The following is a 16,868-nucleotide window of genomic DNA, read 5'->3' on the forward strand; positions in this document are numbered from 1 at the left end:
ACTTTGTTTTGTAAAGATGACAATACTGTAATATTAATATTGTATGTAATATCAAACAATAATCTCTTTGTTTGATTCTCTATATATTTGTATTTTGATTTCATTATTTTTGAAAGCAAAATGTCATATCTCAGCTTAAGAGAACTCCTTAATATGTAACACAGAATTTCATAGATACCATTTTCCAGCTTCTCTTAAAATTAACTTGTCAAGGAGAGGGGATATATTTCTCTGTGGGTTGTAATAAGGATGAACTCTAACTATTTTCAATCTTGATGTAAACCTATCTTGGTAGTAAATAAGATCTATATATTGTACTTCAATTTAAGGTTAGTTGGTCATATATAGACACGTTTATAAAGAAAGGCATTAAGGAGGAAAATGCCAAAGCTGTAAAAGCCAGTCAGAGATACCAGTCTAACATGACAATACTGTATGATCCAGGTGCATAAAGTTTAGTCAGAAAAATATAATAATAGAGAATAAATGTTTAGAGCCAAATTGTTCCACTCACTGCTTGCTTCATATCAAGGAAAAAATTCACTTTCTCAAATATTTCCATTGGATAAATAGGATAATTAAGTTGAATAATCCACCCACAATTTGATGTTACATTCTCATTTTACATGAGGTCTTAACACTTCGTGAAGAACTACAAACACCAAAGGAATGCTGGGAGTGGAAATATAATCTTCTCCAGGAAAGAACACACCAACTGGTCATCCAATACCACATGGTTAGCTCTGAAAACACACATATCAGTAGCATTCTATGTACTTAGCTGATTATATTAGTAATACATGTGTATAACTATACATATATGTGTACAATAACAGTTAATGAAAAAAGAGGTCATGTCTATGAAAAAGAGAGAGAAGGAATATATCAGAAAGTTTGGAGGGGGACGATAATGCATATATGATATGACAATATTATACTCTTGAAAACAATAAACAGGCAGGCTGAGGTTTGGAAAAATGTTATAAGAAAGTTTACACAATGTTTGCTTATCTTTTTATCTGTATAATCCCTGGAGTGCTTCTGATTAAAAAGTCATACGTTATACTATATTCAGTTTTTACTGGCTTTTATCAGTATACAAAACCATATTGTTAAAAAAATCAGTAATAGTTGCAGTGTAAGACGAATGAGGGTTCTGTGCAGGGAAAATAACCCGAATGAACTAGTTGAATGCTATACAGCTGCTATAATAAGCATGGTTTTTTAAATGAATTAGATTTACCTCAAAATTAATCATATTTCAAAGCAGTCTGGAGGACTTGCTAGAACATAGGCTATGGCCCTCATATTAAGAGTTTATTAAGAATAAATATGATTCAGCCAAATAACTCTTATTCCCAACATCTTTCAACATGTTGACTGTCCCTACACTTATTTCACTCTATTTCAAATAGATTGCCAAAGACATGGGAAGTAAAAACCAGACAGATGTTTCTCACTTCTTTCTTCTGGGACTAACAGATGATCCAAGAGTGAAGCCAGTCATCTTTTACCTCTTCTTGTTCATGTACATGGTCACCATCTTGGGGAATCTGCTTATTATCCTGGCGGTGAGCTCTTACTCCTATTTGCAAACACCCATGTATTTCTTTATCTCCAATTTGTCCTTCAATGACATCTGCTTAACCACGACTGTAATCCCAAATATGCTACTGAATACCCAAACACAGATCCAGAGCATTAGTTATGCAGGCTGCCTCACTCAGGTCTGCCTTGTTTTGTTTTTTGCTGGGTTTGAAAGTTGTATTCTTTCAGCAATGGCCTATGACCGTTATGTGGCCATTTGTTATCCACTGAGTTACACAGTTATCATGAGTTCTCACTTATGTGGTCTAATAATTCTCTTTTCTGTCCTCATTAGCATTTTGAACATGGGACTACTTGGTCTCATGGTATTGAGGCTATCTTTTTGTACAAACCTGGACATTCCCTTATTCTTCTGTGAACTTTCTCAGGTCATGAAGCTTGCCTGCTCTGACACCCTTGTTCATAATATTCTGATATATCTTGCAACATTTATATTTGGTGGCATCCCAATCTCTGGTATTATTTTCTCTTATGTCCAAATTGCCTCTTCTGTTTTGAAAATACCTTCAGTGAGAGGGAGATATAAAGTCTTTTCCACTTGTAGTTCTCACTTGTCAGTGACCTCTTTGTCCTATGGATCAGGGTTGTGGGTTTACATAAACTCCGCAGTTAATATTTTACCCAGTGAGACTTCAGTGGCTTGCATTATGTACACTGTGGTCCCACAGATGTTGAACCCATTTATCTTTAGCCTTAGAAACAAGGACATGAAAAGAACTATGAAAAAATTCATCAGTATAGTACCTTCTCTTTGATATGAATGATTTTCTTAGACTTGTGTTTCATTAAGGAATATGATCAAATGAATGGCAAAAAATTTAAAATGATGAAATAATGTACTGAGAGAACTTCAACTGAAAATAAGACTTCCTCCAAAACCAAAGACTTTTTTTAGAATTTAAATTATATATTATATTGATGTGAATAATTTTCTAATTTTAAGAACTCTGATGGCAAAATATCAACATTAGTGAATTCAGGAATCACGGTGCTTCTTTTTTGCTATTTTATGCTATTTCGCTTTTTGAATATTTACTTTATTTTAAATTATTTGTATCTGTCTTATATCTATGTGTGGGCATGTACATAGGAATATGTGTGCCAGCAAAGGGCCAAACAGGGGGGCAGTTTCTCTAGAAAAACAATTACATGTAATTGTGAGTCAACTGATATAGTTGCTGGATGAATGCCAGTCTTCTATAAAAGCATAAAGAGTTCCTAACTATGATCTCTATCTCTTGTCTATATATTTGCCTTAATATTCTGTAGAGAAGCTAGTGACATTTTCACCATCTCCTTTCTCTCGAATATTTATAAACAAAAAGTAGTAAACATTAAATATCTGATCAACAAAGAATTTTCTAAGGCAGGCAGACAAAATTAAGAAAAATCTGGCTACATATATGTAATTACATGCCTATTCTCAAATAAAAGAAAATTTGGAGAATTTTTAAAATAATTCAGAACTGACCAAGAATACAGTGCTATTGAGGATAAAAGACATTCCTGGAACACAAAAGACAATATCATAATTAGTGTTTCTCAGGTATTAAACAAAACATGTGAATTAGAAGGACACACTACATGTGATTCTATTCATCTTCTTAAAGTCTTCACTTTCCAGTTTTTCCAAGTAGACTGATAGATAAGAACTCATTAATAGTGGTATGACATAAAGTAGGAGATATCAGATGTCCTTACTGTAAACACTGAAGAATGAGGAAGAGAGTCAGTCATATGCCTCCTTTACTAAAGTGGTAATACCTAAAATCAGATAGTAGGGTGCTTAATATTTACCTGGATAAAGCTGTTGAGTTCTCTCATATGAAAACTGTCTTTAGTCCCTGTAGTTCTGGTGTTTCAATATCCACAGCTTCTCATTATTTAGACACTTTAATTTATGGGGCAACATAAATCATTAAAGAGCAACAATAATCACTGAACAAGTGTTAATTCTATTATTTGGTTGTTAGGAGTCCGATAGGATTCCTCTCATTTTTGACTCACACTCATTTCATTATCTTTCTCTTCCAGTATTTGGTTTTCCTCTTATTTTAAATATCCTTATCTTTTATGTATTTAAAAACATTCTATTAACAACAGTGTAAGATAGATATTTTGGGTTAGTGAAAATTGTCTATTTATGCAGATAGTTGGATTTATTAACTGTAAAACAAGTAATAACCTAGTAGATACATGATAATCATGAAGTGCTAAAGACTAACACTATGTCAGGTTAATGGTACATTATTACTGCCTAATCTATTTAATTGTTACTAATACAATCTGTGTGTGCATATGAAAAATCCCGTTTTCATTGCTAGCAATTTTATTGATATATAGTTTTTAAAAAAATACTTTTTTTGTCTTAAATGTGGTGGAATGAAAGAAAATGGCCCACATAAGCTCATAAAGAGTGGCACTATTAGGAGATGTGGTTTTGTTAGAGTAGTTATGATATTGTTGGAGGAATTGTGTCTCATTCTCTTCCTACCGTCTTCAGATCCAGATGTAGAACTCTCAGCTCCTCTCCAGCACCATGTCTGCTTACATGCTGCCATGTTTTCCCAGCATGTTGATAATGGAATAAACCTCTAAACTATAAGCCAGCCCCAGCTAAATGTTTTCGTTTATAAGAGTTGTTGTGGTCATAGTGTCTCTTCACAGCAATAGAAACCCTAAGGCAATCTATATAAAATTATGTATTGTCATATGTATATAGATATTTCTATATAGATCTGAAAATTCATTAACATAGTGATAATGTATTTCCCATAATGTGTAATGACTTTCTTCTGTCAAAAATAAAACTTTTCTTCTCTAATCTTCCAATCATCATAAGACTTTTCAGGCTCATCAATTCCTTTTTCTCAATAAAAAAATATTTTTATTTACTTTTTGAAAATTCTCATTCTGTATATAAATTGTTTGATAACATCTATCTCCTACTACCTCCCTCCAGATCCTCTCAAGATGCTTTCAAGGTATTGTCTGCTCAACTATAAACAAAGCAATGTTATCAAGCACTCACAATGAAGGGAACATATAAGAAGAGCAGCTCAAAAAGTTATAATGGCAAGAAATAGAGAATTCTACAAAATGTTACCTTATGATTACGCCTTGTTGTTCCAATCATGAATTCATGACATTTGTTACTTCATGTATCACTACTGTATAAATAATGATAGAAAATTAGGAGGAGAAATGGTACCAAGGGATGTATATCATTATATTATAAATATGTATGAAAATTTCAAAAATGAAAAAAAAACAAAATAAGGCTTCTGAGAAGTTATGGTCAGCTTCTCTAGAGGCAAAGAGATTGGGAATATTGACTTAAGGTTGATATATTTGAAACTCATCTCATGATTTTTAGAAAGGCGAGCTAACACCAAGAAATAAGAAATAAATATTTGTGAGCCAGGTGGGGGATGCATGCCTTTAATCCCAGCACTTGAGATGGAGAGTCAATTAGATTTCTCTGAGTTCAAGGCCAGCCTGGTCTAGAAAGGGAGTTCCAGGACATCCAGTTTATCACACAGAGAAACCCTGTATTGACAAAAACAAACAAGTAAAAACAAACAAACAACCTAACAAATAAATAAATAAATAAATATTTTAGAGGATAATGGGAAAAGGAATTCTTATTTGCTTCTAGTGGCAGTAAGAGCTAGTATAGTCATTATGGACACCAAAATGGAGGCTTCTCAAAAAACTAAAAACAGAACTATATGAGTTAATAATACATCATGTACTCAAGCTTCTTCATATACTACCAGAAAGATAATAACATATTCATGCCAATTACTTCTCTATTTACCATAGTAAGGAGAGAGGAAGATCATAGATGTCCATCAACAGACAAATGAATAATATATATATATATATATATGTATATATATATATATATATATATATATATATATATATATATATATAGTGTGTGTGTGCACATATGTATCAACATATCTGTGGCTATGTGAATAAAGCCTAAACAAGGTGGAAAGGAGACCGAGAGAGAGTAAAGGTGACAGAGAAAATTAGAGGTGGACGAGATGACACATAGAGGCAAATAAAGAAGAATGGAGACTGGGAGAAGACTGTTACCATAACAAAGAAATAAGGTGTAGTAATAACTTGTGGTTTATGAGGCCAAGGCAAACTATTGAAACACAATTTATTTTTTTAAACCCTATGATGTCAGAGCTCATTATATGTTGACTAAAAGCTTCTCTATTAATAATAGCCAGAAATTAGAAACAAAACTACATGTCTATCCACAGATAAATGGATTAAAAAATGTGGTACCTATACACAAAGGATTATTACTCAGCTGTTGTAAAATGGCATCATGAAATTTGCAGGCAAACGGAAGGAACTATAAAAATCATCTTGGGTGAGGTAACTCAGACACAGAAAGATGAATATGATAGGCATTCAGTTATGGGTATTAGCCATTAAGTAAATGATAACCAAGGTACAAACCATAGATCCAGAGAGGTCATATATAGAGGAAAGGACAAGAGGAGACACATGAATCTTCCTGGGATAGAGAAATAAAATAGATACTTATGGGTAAATTAGGGTTGGTGGGGACTAGCAAGGGAGGAGTAGGTGGGAGTGGAAAAGAAAATGAGGTTAAGGGAGAGAATGGAGGAAGAGACAGCTAGAATTGAGGAGCTTCAGATGAGTTGTATGGAAACTTAGTGGGACGTACACTTCCAAAAATAAATAAAGGTAATATTAATGAATTTTCTAAATAATGGTGGAGACAGAGTACCATTGGCCCTCTCTTGTCACCAAATGAAGCTTTCAATAATGAAACTTGGTTATATCCAGTTGAATTTTTGGCCAAAAGGATCCTATGGAAATCCCCCAGCAACCCAGGGTAATGCAAAGACAATAGGCGGATTCTCCACAACTGACAGGTGCTGTGGGATGTTCTGTATGGCAAATGTGTTACTAATTAGTCAATAAATAAAACACTGATTGGCCATTGGCTAGGCAGGAAGTGTAGGCGGGACAAGGAGGAGAATAAAGCTGGGAAGTGGAAGGCTGAGTCAGAGAGACACTGCCAGCCGCCATGATGAGAAACAGCATGTGAAGATGCCGGTAAGCCACGAGCCACGTGGCAAGGTATAGATTAATGGAAATGGATTAATTTAAGCTGTAAGAACAGTTAGCAAGAAGCCTGCCACGGCCATACAGTTTGTAACCAATATAAGTCTCTGTGTTTACTTGGTCGGGTCTGAGCAGCTGTGGGACTGGCAGGTGAGAGAGATTTGTCCTGACTGTGGGTCAGGCAGGAAAACTCAAGCTACAGACAGGAGGGTCCCATTGCTGAGGACAATATCCACAGACCTCATTGAACATGGACAGGGTAAGATGGTGCCCACACATAACCTTCCTTCCCACATTCTAGTGACTTTGGTATGGAAAAATACACTGCAGCCTACCGAAAGAGAAACATATACACCAACACATCCACACCATTTTTGATCTATAATGGTGTACTGCCTGTAAAATAATGGTGACACGAAGCTCATAGGAATAACCAACCAATGTCTGATTTGACTTAAGTCCTACTCCACAAAATGGGAGCCATACCAACACTACATGGGTGACTAAGAATCAGAGACTAGATAGTGCAAAGACCTAGAATAAACCAAATACTACTGGTCTTAAAAGAAAAATAGTGAGGAAATGACTCCTGATCATATTCTGCTATACTCTTAGATCAGTGCCTTATTCAACAATCACCAGAGAAGCTTCCTGTTGTACCAGATGGGAACATATATGCAGACCCACAGCTAAATATTGCACAGAGAGTGAGAAACCTTGGAACACAGTCTTAAATAGAAAGTCTCCATCAACTCCCTCCTCTCAGAACATAGGGAAACCTGTGGAATTTTACTCACTCCACATCCTTGCTAACATGAGCTGTCAATTCTGTTAATTGATATTAGCCATTCTGACATGTGTGAGATGAAATCTAAAAGTAGTTTTGAAATGCATTTCACTGATGGATAAGAATGTTGAACATTTCTTTACATGTTTCTCAGTCATTTGAGTTTCCTGTATTGAGAACTCTCTGTTTAGAACTGTACCACATTTTTTAAATTGAATTTTTTTATATCTAATTTCTTGAGTTCATTATATATTTTGGTTACTAGTTCTTAATCAGATTTGGAGTTGATAAAATTTTTTTCTATTACATAGGCTGCCACTTTGAATGGCTGTTTCCTTTGGCTTTCAAAAGCTTCTCAGTTTCATGAGGTCCCATTTATTAACTGTTGAATTTAGTGCCTGCACTGTGTTTTACTCAGAAAGTTATCTCCTCCTCCAGTGAATTCAAGGCTATTTCTCACTTTCTTTTCTACTCACTTCATTGTATCTGGTTTTATGTTGAGGTCTTTGATAGATTTGGATTTGGGTTTTGTGCAGAGTGATATTTTGAATCTATTTGCATTCTTCTACATACAGACATCCAGTTTGACCAGCAGCATTTTTTGAAGATGCTTTGTTACAGTGTTTATTTCCAGGTTCTTCATCAAAAATCACCTGTCCATACATTTATGGATTTACATCTGGGAATTAAATTCAATTCCATTGATCTATTGTCTTGTTTTATGCCAACACCAAGTGATTTTTATAACTGTATCTCTGCAGTGCAAATTATAATCAGGAATAGTGAAGCTTCCAGCAGTCCTTTTATTGTTCAGAATTATTTTAGCTTTCTGGGATTTTTGTTTTCCCATATGAAATTGAGAATTGTCCTTTCAAGATCTGTGAAGAATTGTGTTTGCATTTTGGTGAGAATTGTCTTGAATCTTGAGGATGATTTTGGTTGGGGGCCATATTTACTATGTTTATGCTATTGATCCTTGAGCATGGGAAATTTTCCATATTTTAATATCTTCTTCAATTTTCTCAAAGATTTCAAGTTTTTTGTTTATTTGGTCCCAGAACTCACTTTGTAGACCACAATGGTCTCAAACCCACAGCTTCTGCCTCCTGAGCGCTGGGATTAAAGGCATATGCCACCAAACTCAGCTCCAGAGACTTCAAGTTTTTAATCATACAATAGTTTCATTTGTTTGCTAAGAGTTACTCCAATATAGTTTATATTATTTGAGAGCATTGATAAGGTGTTTTCCTCAGATTTCTTTTTCAGTACATTTGTCATTTCTACATAAGAGGGCTACGGATTTTTTTTGAGTTAATCTTGTATCCAGCTACTTCACTGAAAATGTTTATCAGCATTAGAAGTTCCCCAGTAGAATTCTTAGGACCACTTACATATAATATCATATCATCTGGAAATAAAAACACTTGTATTTCTTCCTTTACAATTCATTTTTCTTTGATCTTCTTCAGTTGTCTTATCACTTTAGCTAAGACTTCAAATACTATATTGGATAGGTATGGAGAGAGTGGACAACCTTATCTTTTCCCTGATTTTAGTGGAATTGCTTTAAGTATCTCTCCATTTATTTTGATTTTGGCAGTGGGCTCACTGTAAACTCCCTTTATTATATTTAGGTATATCCCTTGTATTCCTCCTCATTCAGGGACTTTTATCATGTTTTGGTATTGGAATTTGTCAAAGGATATTTCTGCATCTATGAAACATTCCTTTGTTATTTTCTTAAATTTTTATATGGTTGACTACATTTATTGATTTTCATATATTGAACTATACCTGAATATCCGGGATAAAGCCTACTTGATCATGGTGAATGCTCTTTCTAAAGCATTCTTGAATTTGCTTTGCAATTATTTTATTGGGTATTTTTTCTATCTATTTCATAATGGAAATTGTTTTATAATTTGCATTCTTTTTTGAGGCTTTATTTGGCTTGGGTATCATTGTAATTGTGGTCTCATAAAAATAAATTTTTAGTATTTTTGTGGAATATTGGCATTAACTGTTCTTTGACTGATTAACCTGTTTTTTCTATCATATCCTGAACACCTGAGATTTCTATCCATCTCTTGTGTTGGGGATGCTCATGTCTCTAGTTCCTGATTGCTTACACAGATTTTCCATTTCCATAATTCCCTCAGTTTCTGTTTTCTTCATTACTTTTATTTTTATTTTCAGATCCCAAATAGTTTCCTCCACCTGTTTGTTTATTTTTCTTGGCTTTCTTGGTATTCTTTATGAGATTTATTGATTTCCCCCCAATTTTCTTTGTCTTTTCTTCCATTTCTTTGAGGTTTGTTTCTTTTTTTCCTTTCCTCATTAAGGACCTCTAGCATTTTTATAAAGTTGGCTTTAGGGTCTTTTTCTCATGCTACAACAGTGTTGTTGTAATAATATTCAGGTCTTGCTTTAGTAGGATAGCTAGGCTCTGGTGGTGTCATGCTGCCCTAACTGTTGTTGATTGTATCTTACACTGGTAATTAGTTACCTACGTTTGGGCTAAGTATAGTTCTAGATGCTGGTTTCTGAGTTTGTCTTTGTTGGTTGGGTGTTTTGTCCCTTGGTTTCTGTCTCCTCTTTGGTCTTCTGGTCTTTGTGGCCTGAATTTGTCATAGCTGGTATGACCTCTACTCTAGTGTGGACACTTGGTCCGTGTTGGCAACTGTGGCCTGGACTTTTGGTGGCCAGTTTTACCTTTGGTGCAGCAGAGGTTCTCTCTTCTTCTGACTGGTGTGTCCCGCGTGTGAGCAGAGGAAGTCCGGTAGGGTTGGGCCAGTATTTGTCTTTTTGGGCGTGGGTAACCTCACTCAATATGATATTTTTCTAGCTCCATCCATTTATATGATTGGAAGGAGATAGGGGAATGGTTTCATATAGTTCTAGGCTATACAATGGTCTTGCCTTGTCCATATTATTTGGACAGAGCATCAGGGCAACTCTTCTTTGAAAGTTTCATAGAATTCTGTACTAAAACCAACTGGCCCTGGGCTTTTTTTTTAAAGGAAAGTTTTATTTTATTAAGAAAGTTTTTTAATTCATTTTACACAAAGATTCCCCCTCTTTCCTACTCCCACCCCTGCAGCCTCCCCATGCCAACCCATGCCCTACTCCCCCCCCCCCCTGCAAAAGAAGGCAAGGCCTCCCATTGGGAGGCACATCCAGGAGAGGCAAGTCTAAGCCCTTCCCCTGCCTCAAGGCTCCACTCCGTGTCCCATCATAGGTAGTGGGCTCCATAAAGCCTGCTCATGAACCAGGGATGGATTCTGATCCTACCGCCAGGGGTCCCCCCAAGTAGATCAAGCTACACAACTATCTGGCAATGCAGAGGGCCTAGTCCAGTCCCATGCAGGCTCCACAGCCATTGATTCAACTTTTATGAGTTCCCACTAGTTTGGTTCGTTGTCCCTGCATATTTCCCCATCATGATCCTGATGTACTTGCTCATAGAATCTCTCTTTTCTCTCTTTGTCTGGACTTCTGGAGTTCTGCCTGGTGTTTGTCTGTGGATCTCTGCATCTGCTTCCATCAGTCATTGGAGAGAAGCTCTATGATGACAGGGTATTCATCCATCTGATCACTGGAGTAAGCCAGTTCAGTTCAGGCACCCTCTCCACTATTACTAGTAGTCCAAGCTAGGATCATCCTTGGAGATTTCTGGCAACTTTTATACTAGAAAATATCATCCTGAGTAAAGAAGAGTTTTAATGACTGCTTGTATTGAACTAGTAGGTATTAGTCTATTTAAATTACTTATCTGATTTTTATTTAACTTTGGTAAATGGTAGTTATCTCGAAAATTATCCATTTCTTTTAGGTTTTCCATATGAGTGGAGTATAGTTTTTTAAATTATGCCCTTATGATTCTCTAGATTTCCTTGATGTCTGTTATATGCCTCCCTTTTCTGTTCTGATATTATTAATTTTAATACTCTGTCTTGTAGTTAGTTTGAATAAGGATTTATTTTTCTTGTTTTTTTCTTAAAGAACCAACTCTTTGTTTCATTGAGTCTTTGTATTGTTCTCTCTCTCTTTTTTAAATTTGATTGATTTCACACCTGAGTTTAATTATTTCTTACTATCTACTCCTCTTGGGTTTTCTTCCTTTCTTACTTACTTGTTTTAGAGGTTTCAGGTGTGCTGTTTAGTTGTTAATATGAAATCTCTCCAGTATTTTGATGTAAGTACTTATTGGTATGTATTTGCATCTTAGAACCACCTTCATTGTATCTTATATGTTTAGCTATGCTGTGTATTAATTTTCATTGAAATCTAGAAAGTCTTAAATTTCTTATTTCTGACTTGGTGTATTTTTTATTCAGTAGAGAATAGTTCAGGTTCTATGAGTTTGTAAGCTTTTTGTTATTTCTGTTTTTGCTGAAATCCAGGTTTAATCCATGGTAATCCATTAGCATTCATGGAGTTATTGTGATTTTCTTGTATATTTTCAGACTTGCTTTGTTTCTGAATATATGGTGAATTTTGGAAGAGATTCCATGAGAGGCAGAGATAACAGTATATTATTTTCTGTTTGGGTTAAATGTTCCATTAGGTTCATTTGGTTTACAGCATCTGTTAGCCTAAGTGTGCCTGAATGATCTGTTCAGCTGTTTAAATGGGAACTTGAAGTTTCCCATTGTCAGTGCGAATGTGAATATGTTATTTAAGCTGTAGTAGTGTTTATTTTACAAACTTGGTTGCCCTTTTTTGGGGGGCATAAATGTTATGAATTGAAATGTAATCTTGGTAGACTCTTTTGGGGATGAATATGTTCCTTCCCTATCTCTATGTCTTCTTATTAGTTTCAGTTGAAGTCTATTTTGTTAGCAATTAAATGCCTAGATCAACTTGCTTATTAGGTCCATTTACATTTGAATAATTTTCCAACTGTTTACCCTGAGGTAATGTCTATCCTTGTTGTTGAGGTATGTTAATAGGATGGAGGAGAAGAATGAATCCTGTTTTTGCATTCATTCTATTAATCTCTGCCATTTCATTTTGAAATTGTTATCACTGATATTGAGAGATATCAATGACCAATGATTGCTGATTCCTGTTATTTAGTTGTTTAGTTATTTGTTGGTGGTGCGTGTGCATGCTTCCCTTCTTTCAATTTTGCTGATTTGACATTATTTATTCCCTGTTTTTGAAAGGATGTAGGTAAATCCTTTAGATTGAAGTCTTCTCTCTAGAACCATTTGTAGGACTGGATTTTAATTAGATATTGTTTAAATTTTGGCTTTATCATGGAATATCTTATTTTCTTCATCTATGGTGATTGAAAGTATTGATGAATGCAATAGTTTGGGCTGGCATCTGTGGTGTCTTAGAGTATGCCACACATCTGTCCATACCATTCTAGCTTTTAAGGTCTCCATTGAGAAATCAGGCATAATATCAATAGGTCTGCCTTTATGTACCACTTGGTCAACTTTTCCTTGCAGCTTTTAAAAACAAGTTGAACAGTTCTTCACATTAGAATTAAATAAGGTCATCAAGAACTACATTTTTGTAAGAAAGTATATATGTGTAATTCCTGAGTGATATAAAATTTAGTACTCTATGAACTAGCATCAATCCAAAAAATATGTCTCCAGTTTTTAAACTCTACTGTTCTATCTACTACTGAATTTTAATTGCTGTACACACATAGTACTTAAATGTTAGTGAATCTTCATTTTTTTCATGTGTCCCTAAAAAAAAGAAAAAACAGATTATAAAATAACCTTTAGTACAGTACTGGTCTTGATTCTAAGAATGCACCAATAGAATTCTCAGGTCAAGACAAACATTTTGAATTTCTAACACCTTTCCAAGAGGCTACTGTTTAAATTTTGTTGACATGTGTCTTGTGCATCATATTTATCTTCAACATGGAAATCATAAATAAAACAGATGTTTTAGAATTCATTCTTCTGGGACTAACAGTTGATCCAGCTGTGCAGTCAGTCACTTTCAACCTGTTTCTGTGTGTGTCCCTGGGCACAGGGCCTGGGAACCTCCTTATCACCCTTGCTGTCGGCTCTCATTCTCATCTCCACACGCCCATATATTTCTTCCTTCCAAACCTGTCATTGACATCTTTTTGAGCAGCAGCACAGTCCTCAAAATGCTGAAGAACATTCCAAAGATAGAACAAAGCCATTAGTTTTACAGGCTGCCTCACCCAAGCCTTTTTAGTATGTTATTTATTGGATTGGTAAACACTCTTCTAGTAGCAATGGCTTATGGTCATTTTTTGGCCATCTGTGATCCACTTAGGTACAAAACATCCTGGTTCTACTTTTTTGTGTTCCTTATCACTTAGAGTGCTCTCTGATTATTCAGATAGTGCTGAGGCTGTCATTTACAGATCTGAAAAGCTTCCACTTTTGCTCTGAAGTTGCTCAGGTCATCAGCATTGCCTCTTTGGATAACATCATGACTAACATAATGCTATGTCTCACAGATTGCATATTTGGTGGTGTATCTATATCTGGAACTATATTTTCTTATATTCATATTATATCTTTTTTCTTAAGAATTGAACAATCAGGAGGAAAACATAAAGCATTTTCCACATGTGGGCCATATTTTCCTGTTGTCTCCTTATTCTATGGGACAGGTTTGGTGTTTATATTAGTTCAGCTGCTTAGAGACTCAAGTAGAAAGATTGTGGCAGCTTAAGTAATACACACTGTGATCCCACAGATGCTTAACCAACTTATGTACATTCTAAGGAAAAGACATGGAAGCTACACTAAGGAATATTATCAAGAGAACACTTTGTATCTCATTGTTATCTACATTTGACATTGCTCTGAAGGGCAATCTGAAGTTATTGTGCATTCCTGCTAATCTTGAATGTTTGAAATTTTCTTTTTGTATATTTTTTTCTGAAATAATCAGATATTCTAATAGCCAAGAAATTTAAATAAAGCTTGAAATGTCTTTTTCTTTTTGATCACTTTTCATAAGTTTGGAATGATTCAATTTCTTTAAGATAATTTCAGGCAGGTGAGAAGAATCAATGGATAAAGATGCTTTCCTTGCAATCCAGATGACCTAAGTTTGATAACTGGCTCCCACATAAAGGAGTAAGCGGAAAACCACAAAGGAGTTTGTGCCATATTCTGACTTTCTTCTCTCCCTCTCTTTATTTTGTCTTGCTGTCTCTTCCACATTACCTCCCTGTGTCTTCCCTTCTCAGTCCTTCAGCTTCTCCTTCTTCACATGTCTCCTTCCATTTTCCTCCCCATATCTCTCTCCTCAAAGGGGGAAGGGAACCTTTTATGGCTATGTTTAATTTGTTGTAATATCAGGTTCATGTATTCCTAATGATATCCTTCCTCTGAAACTTTACTAATGTATGGGAAATTATTTCATCCTATTAAAACATGGAAAACATTCATATAGCATGAAATGGTTGGTGGATATATGAATTTTCCTGCCTATGCAGATTATTTTTGAATGGTATATAAAATCAAGCACCATATTCTTATTCTTTTTTTTAGTTTTTTTATTTTATGGTATGTGTAATAAGTGTATATTTTCGTTTCAGTATCTCAATATAAACCTAGAAGAATAGTCATGATAAAGGAAAATGTAATAGGACAAATCACCTTGACTAGTAAGGTAATCTGGATGAGAGAGTGTAAAACTGCTATTTCCTTTTGTGGTTTTGTTTTTCAGTAATGAGCAGTTACATTGGAAACTTTTCATCCCCTGAAGGGTTGAAATGTGCTGATGTAGTTATTAAAGAAAGAATGGAAACAAGATGCATAAAAAACACTGCAAATGTGGAGGAAAATGTGTTAACATTAGTATCAAGAATGTAAAGCAGAAAAATGAGGGAAATAGCATTGATTTACTATTCATTTAGTATGCATATTTGATGAGATGCAGTGAATAAGTGAACCTCTTTTTTTTTACTTAGTGATAGTATAATATATTTTTAAGGTTTATACTTTTTACATATCTTTTTCAATTTTATTTTATTTTACAATACAATTCAGTTCTACATATCAGTCACGGATTCCCTTGTTCTCCCCCGTCCCGCCCCCCTCCCCTTCCCCCCAGCCTACCTCCCATTCCCACTGTTGAGGCCATGATTGGATAAAGCACAGGGACAAATAGCCAAACGATTGGAAACACATGAACTATGAACAAATGGCTGAGGGGCCCCCAACTGAATCAGGCCCTCTGAATGGGTGAAGATATTCGATTGGCTTGATCTGTTTGGGAGGCATCCAGGCAGTGGGACTGTGTCCTGTACTCATTGCATGAGTTGGCGGTTTGAAACCAGGGGCTTATAGAGGGTGAACTTCTTTTTACGAGAGTAAGATACATGTATTGTACCTGAACTCTCTTCAATGCATTAAAGGAATTTGGGTTACTTAGATGTTTCCAAAAGTAATGTTGTTGAACATCTCTTGATGATGATTCCTGAAGAGAAACACTTGTTTCCATAAAGAGCTTGTGGTGCTGCCTCAGCATAATACCCACATGTGGGTTAAGGAAATCACAAACCTACCTTCCGCAGGTTTCACATTCCTGGAAGCTCCTTGTTTGAAGTGCAATTTTACTTGCTTTTTTTCAGAGACTATATCTTCAAAGATTATAAATGCAGAAAAGAGATATTCATGATGGCCATTTCCTGACTCAGATACTGGGACATCATCATCAAGTTTGTTTCAGCACCTCCATATGTATACCACATGATATTTTTCTAATAAATCTCATTTTCATATAAAATATAAACAAGTGTCCCCTTGTTTACTTAGTTTACAGGGCCTGATCTGTTTTATATGACAATAAATATATGTTATGCATGTACAAATGAATATATATTTATAGTTATAGTTATAGTTATAAATATAACTAAGTTGTAAAAATATAAGCCTTTGGGGTTGTCTTTTTATTAAATGTTATTAATTTTTCACAAACTGTGATTTTTGTTATCTATGTTTTACATAATAAATTAAAATCCATTCTTAATCATTTCTAACTGTAAATGATGTATAATGATCTTAGTCTTTACCGGGGCTTGGAAAACCTTTTTCAATCCCATTGCAGTCCTACCCACTCACAGTTTATACATGTTCTCCTCTTACTGAGTCCCCAAATTTTGTGTACCTAATCATCATTGTTTATTTTTAAGTTTTAATCAAGGGGTTCTTTGTTCAGTCTGGATTCATTTGGGCAATGAAGATTGAAGACTTAGTCACAGGAAGTACAGAGAAATAATGAGATAATAGTGAGCTGGTAAAAAAGGATCATCTATTTGCTGAGTGCCAAATATTTCTTCTTTTGTGCAGAGTTGTTGTATAGATTCCATGCTGATATGATATTTTCATCT

The 16,868-nt window shown here is 35.0% G+C and overlaps 1 protein-coding gene across 1 annotated transcript; it reads left to right on the forward strand.

Moving 5' to 3' along the window:
• The first annotated feature begins 1,427 nt into the window (after positions 1-1,427).
• On the forward strand, positions 1,428-2,363 carry LOC128103014 (olfactory receptor 7G2-like). Its single transcript, XM_052727060.1, has one exon. The coding sequence runs from the start codon at positions 1,428-1,430 to the stop codon at positions 2,361-2,363; it is 936 nt and encodes a 311-aa protein (XP_052583020.1).
• The last annotated feature ends 14,505 nt before the right edge of the window (positions 2,364-16,868 follow it).

The sequence above is a fragment of the Peromyscus californicus genome, unplaced genomic scaffold, assembly GCF_007827085.1.
Source record: "Peromyscus californicus insignis strain IS unplaced genomic scaffold, ASM782708v3 Scaffold_11__1_contigs__length_118956290, whole genome shotgun sequence".
Taxonomy (NCBI): domain Eukaryota; kingdom Metazoa; phylum Chordata; class Mammalia; order Rodentia; family Cricetidae; genus Peromyscus; species Peromyscus californicus.

What these genes read in the sequence shown, in the direction of transcription:
- LOC128103014 (XM_052727060.1), top strand. Translation starts at nt 1,428, where the DNA reads ATGGGAAGTAAAAACCAGACAGATGTTTCTCACTTCTTTCTTCTGGGA.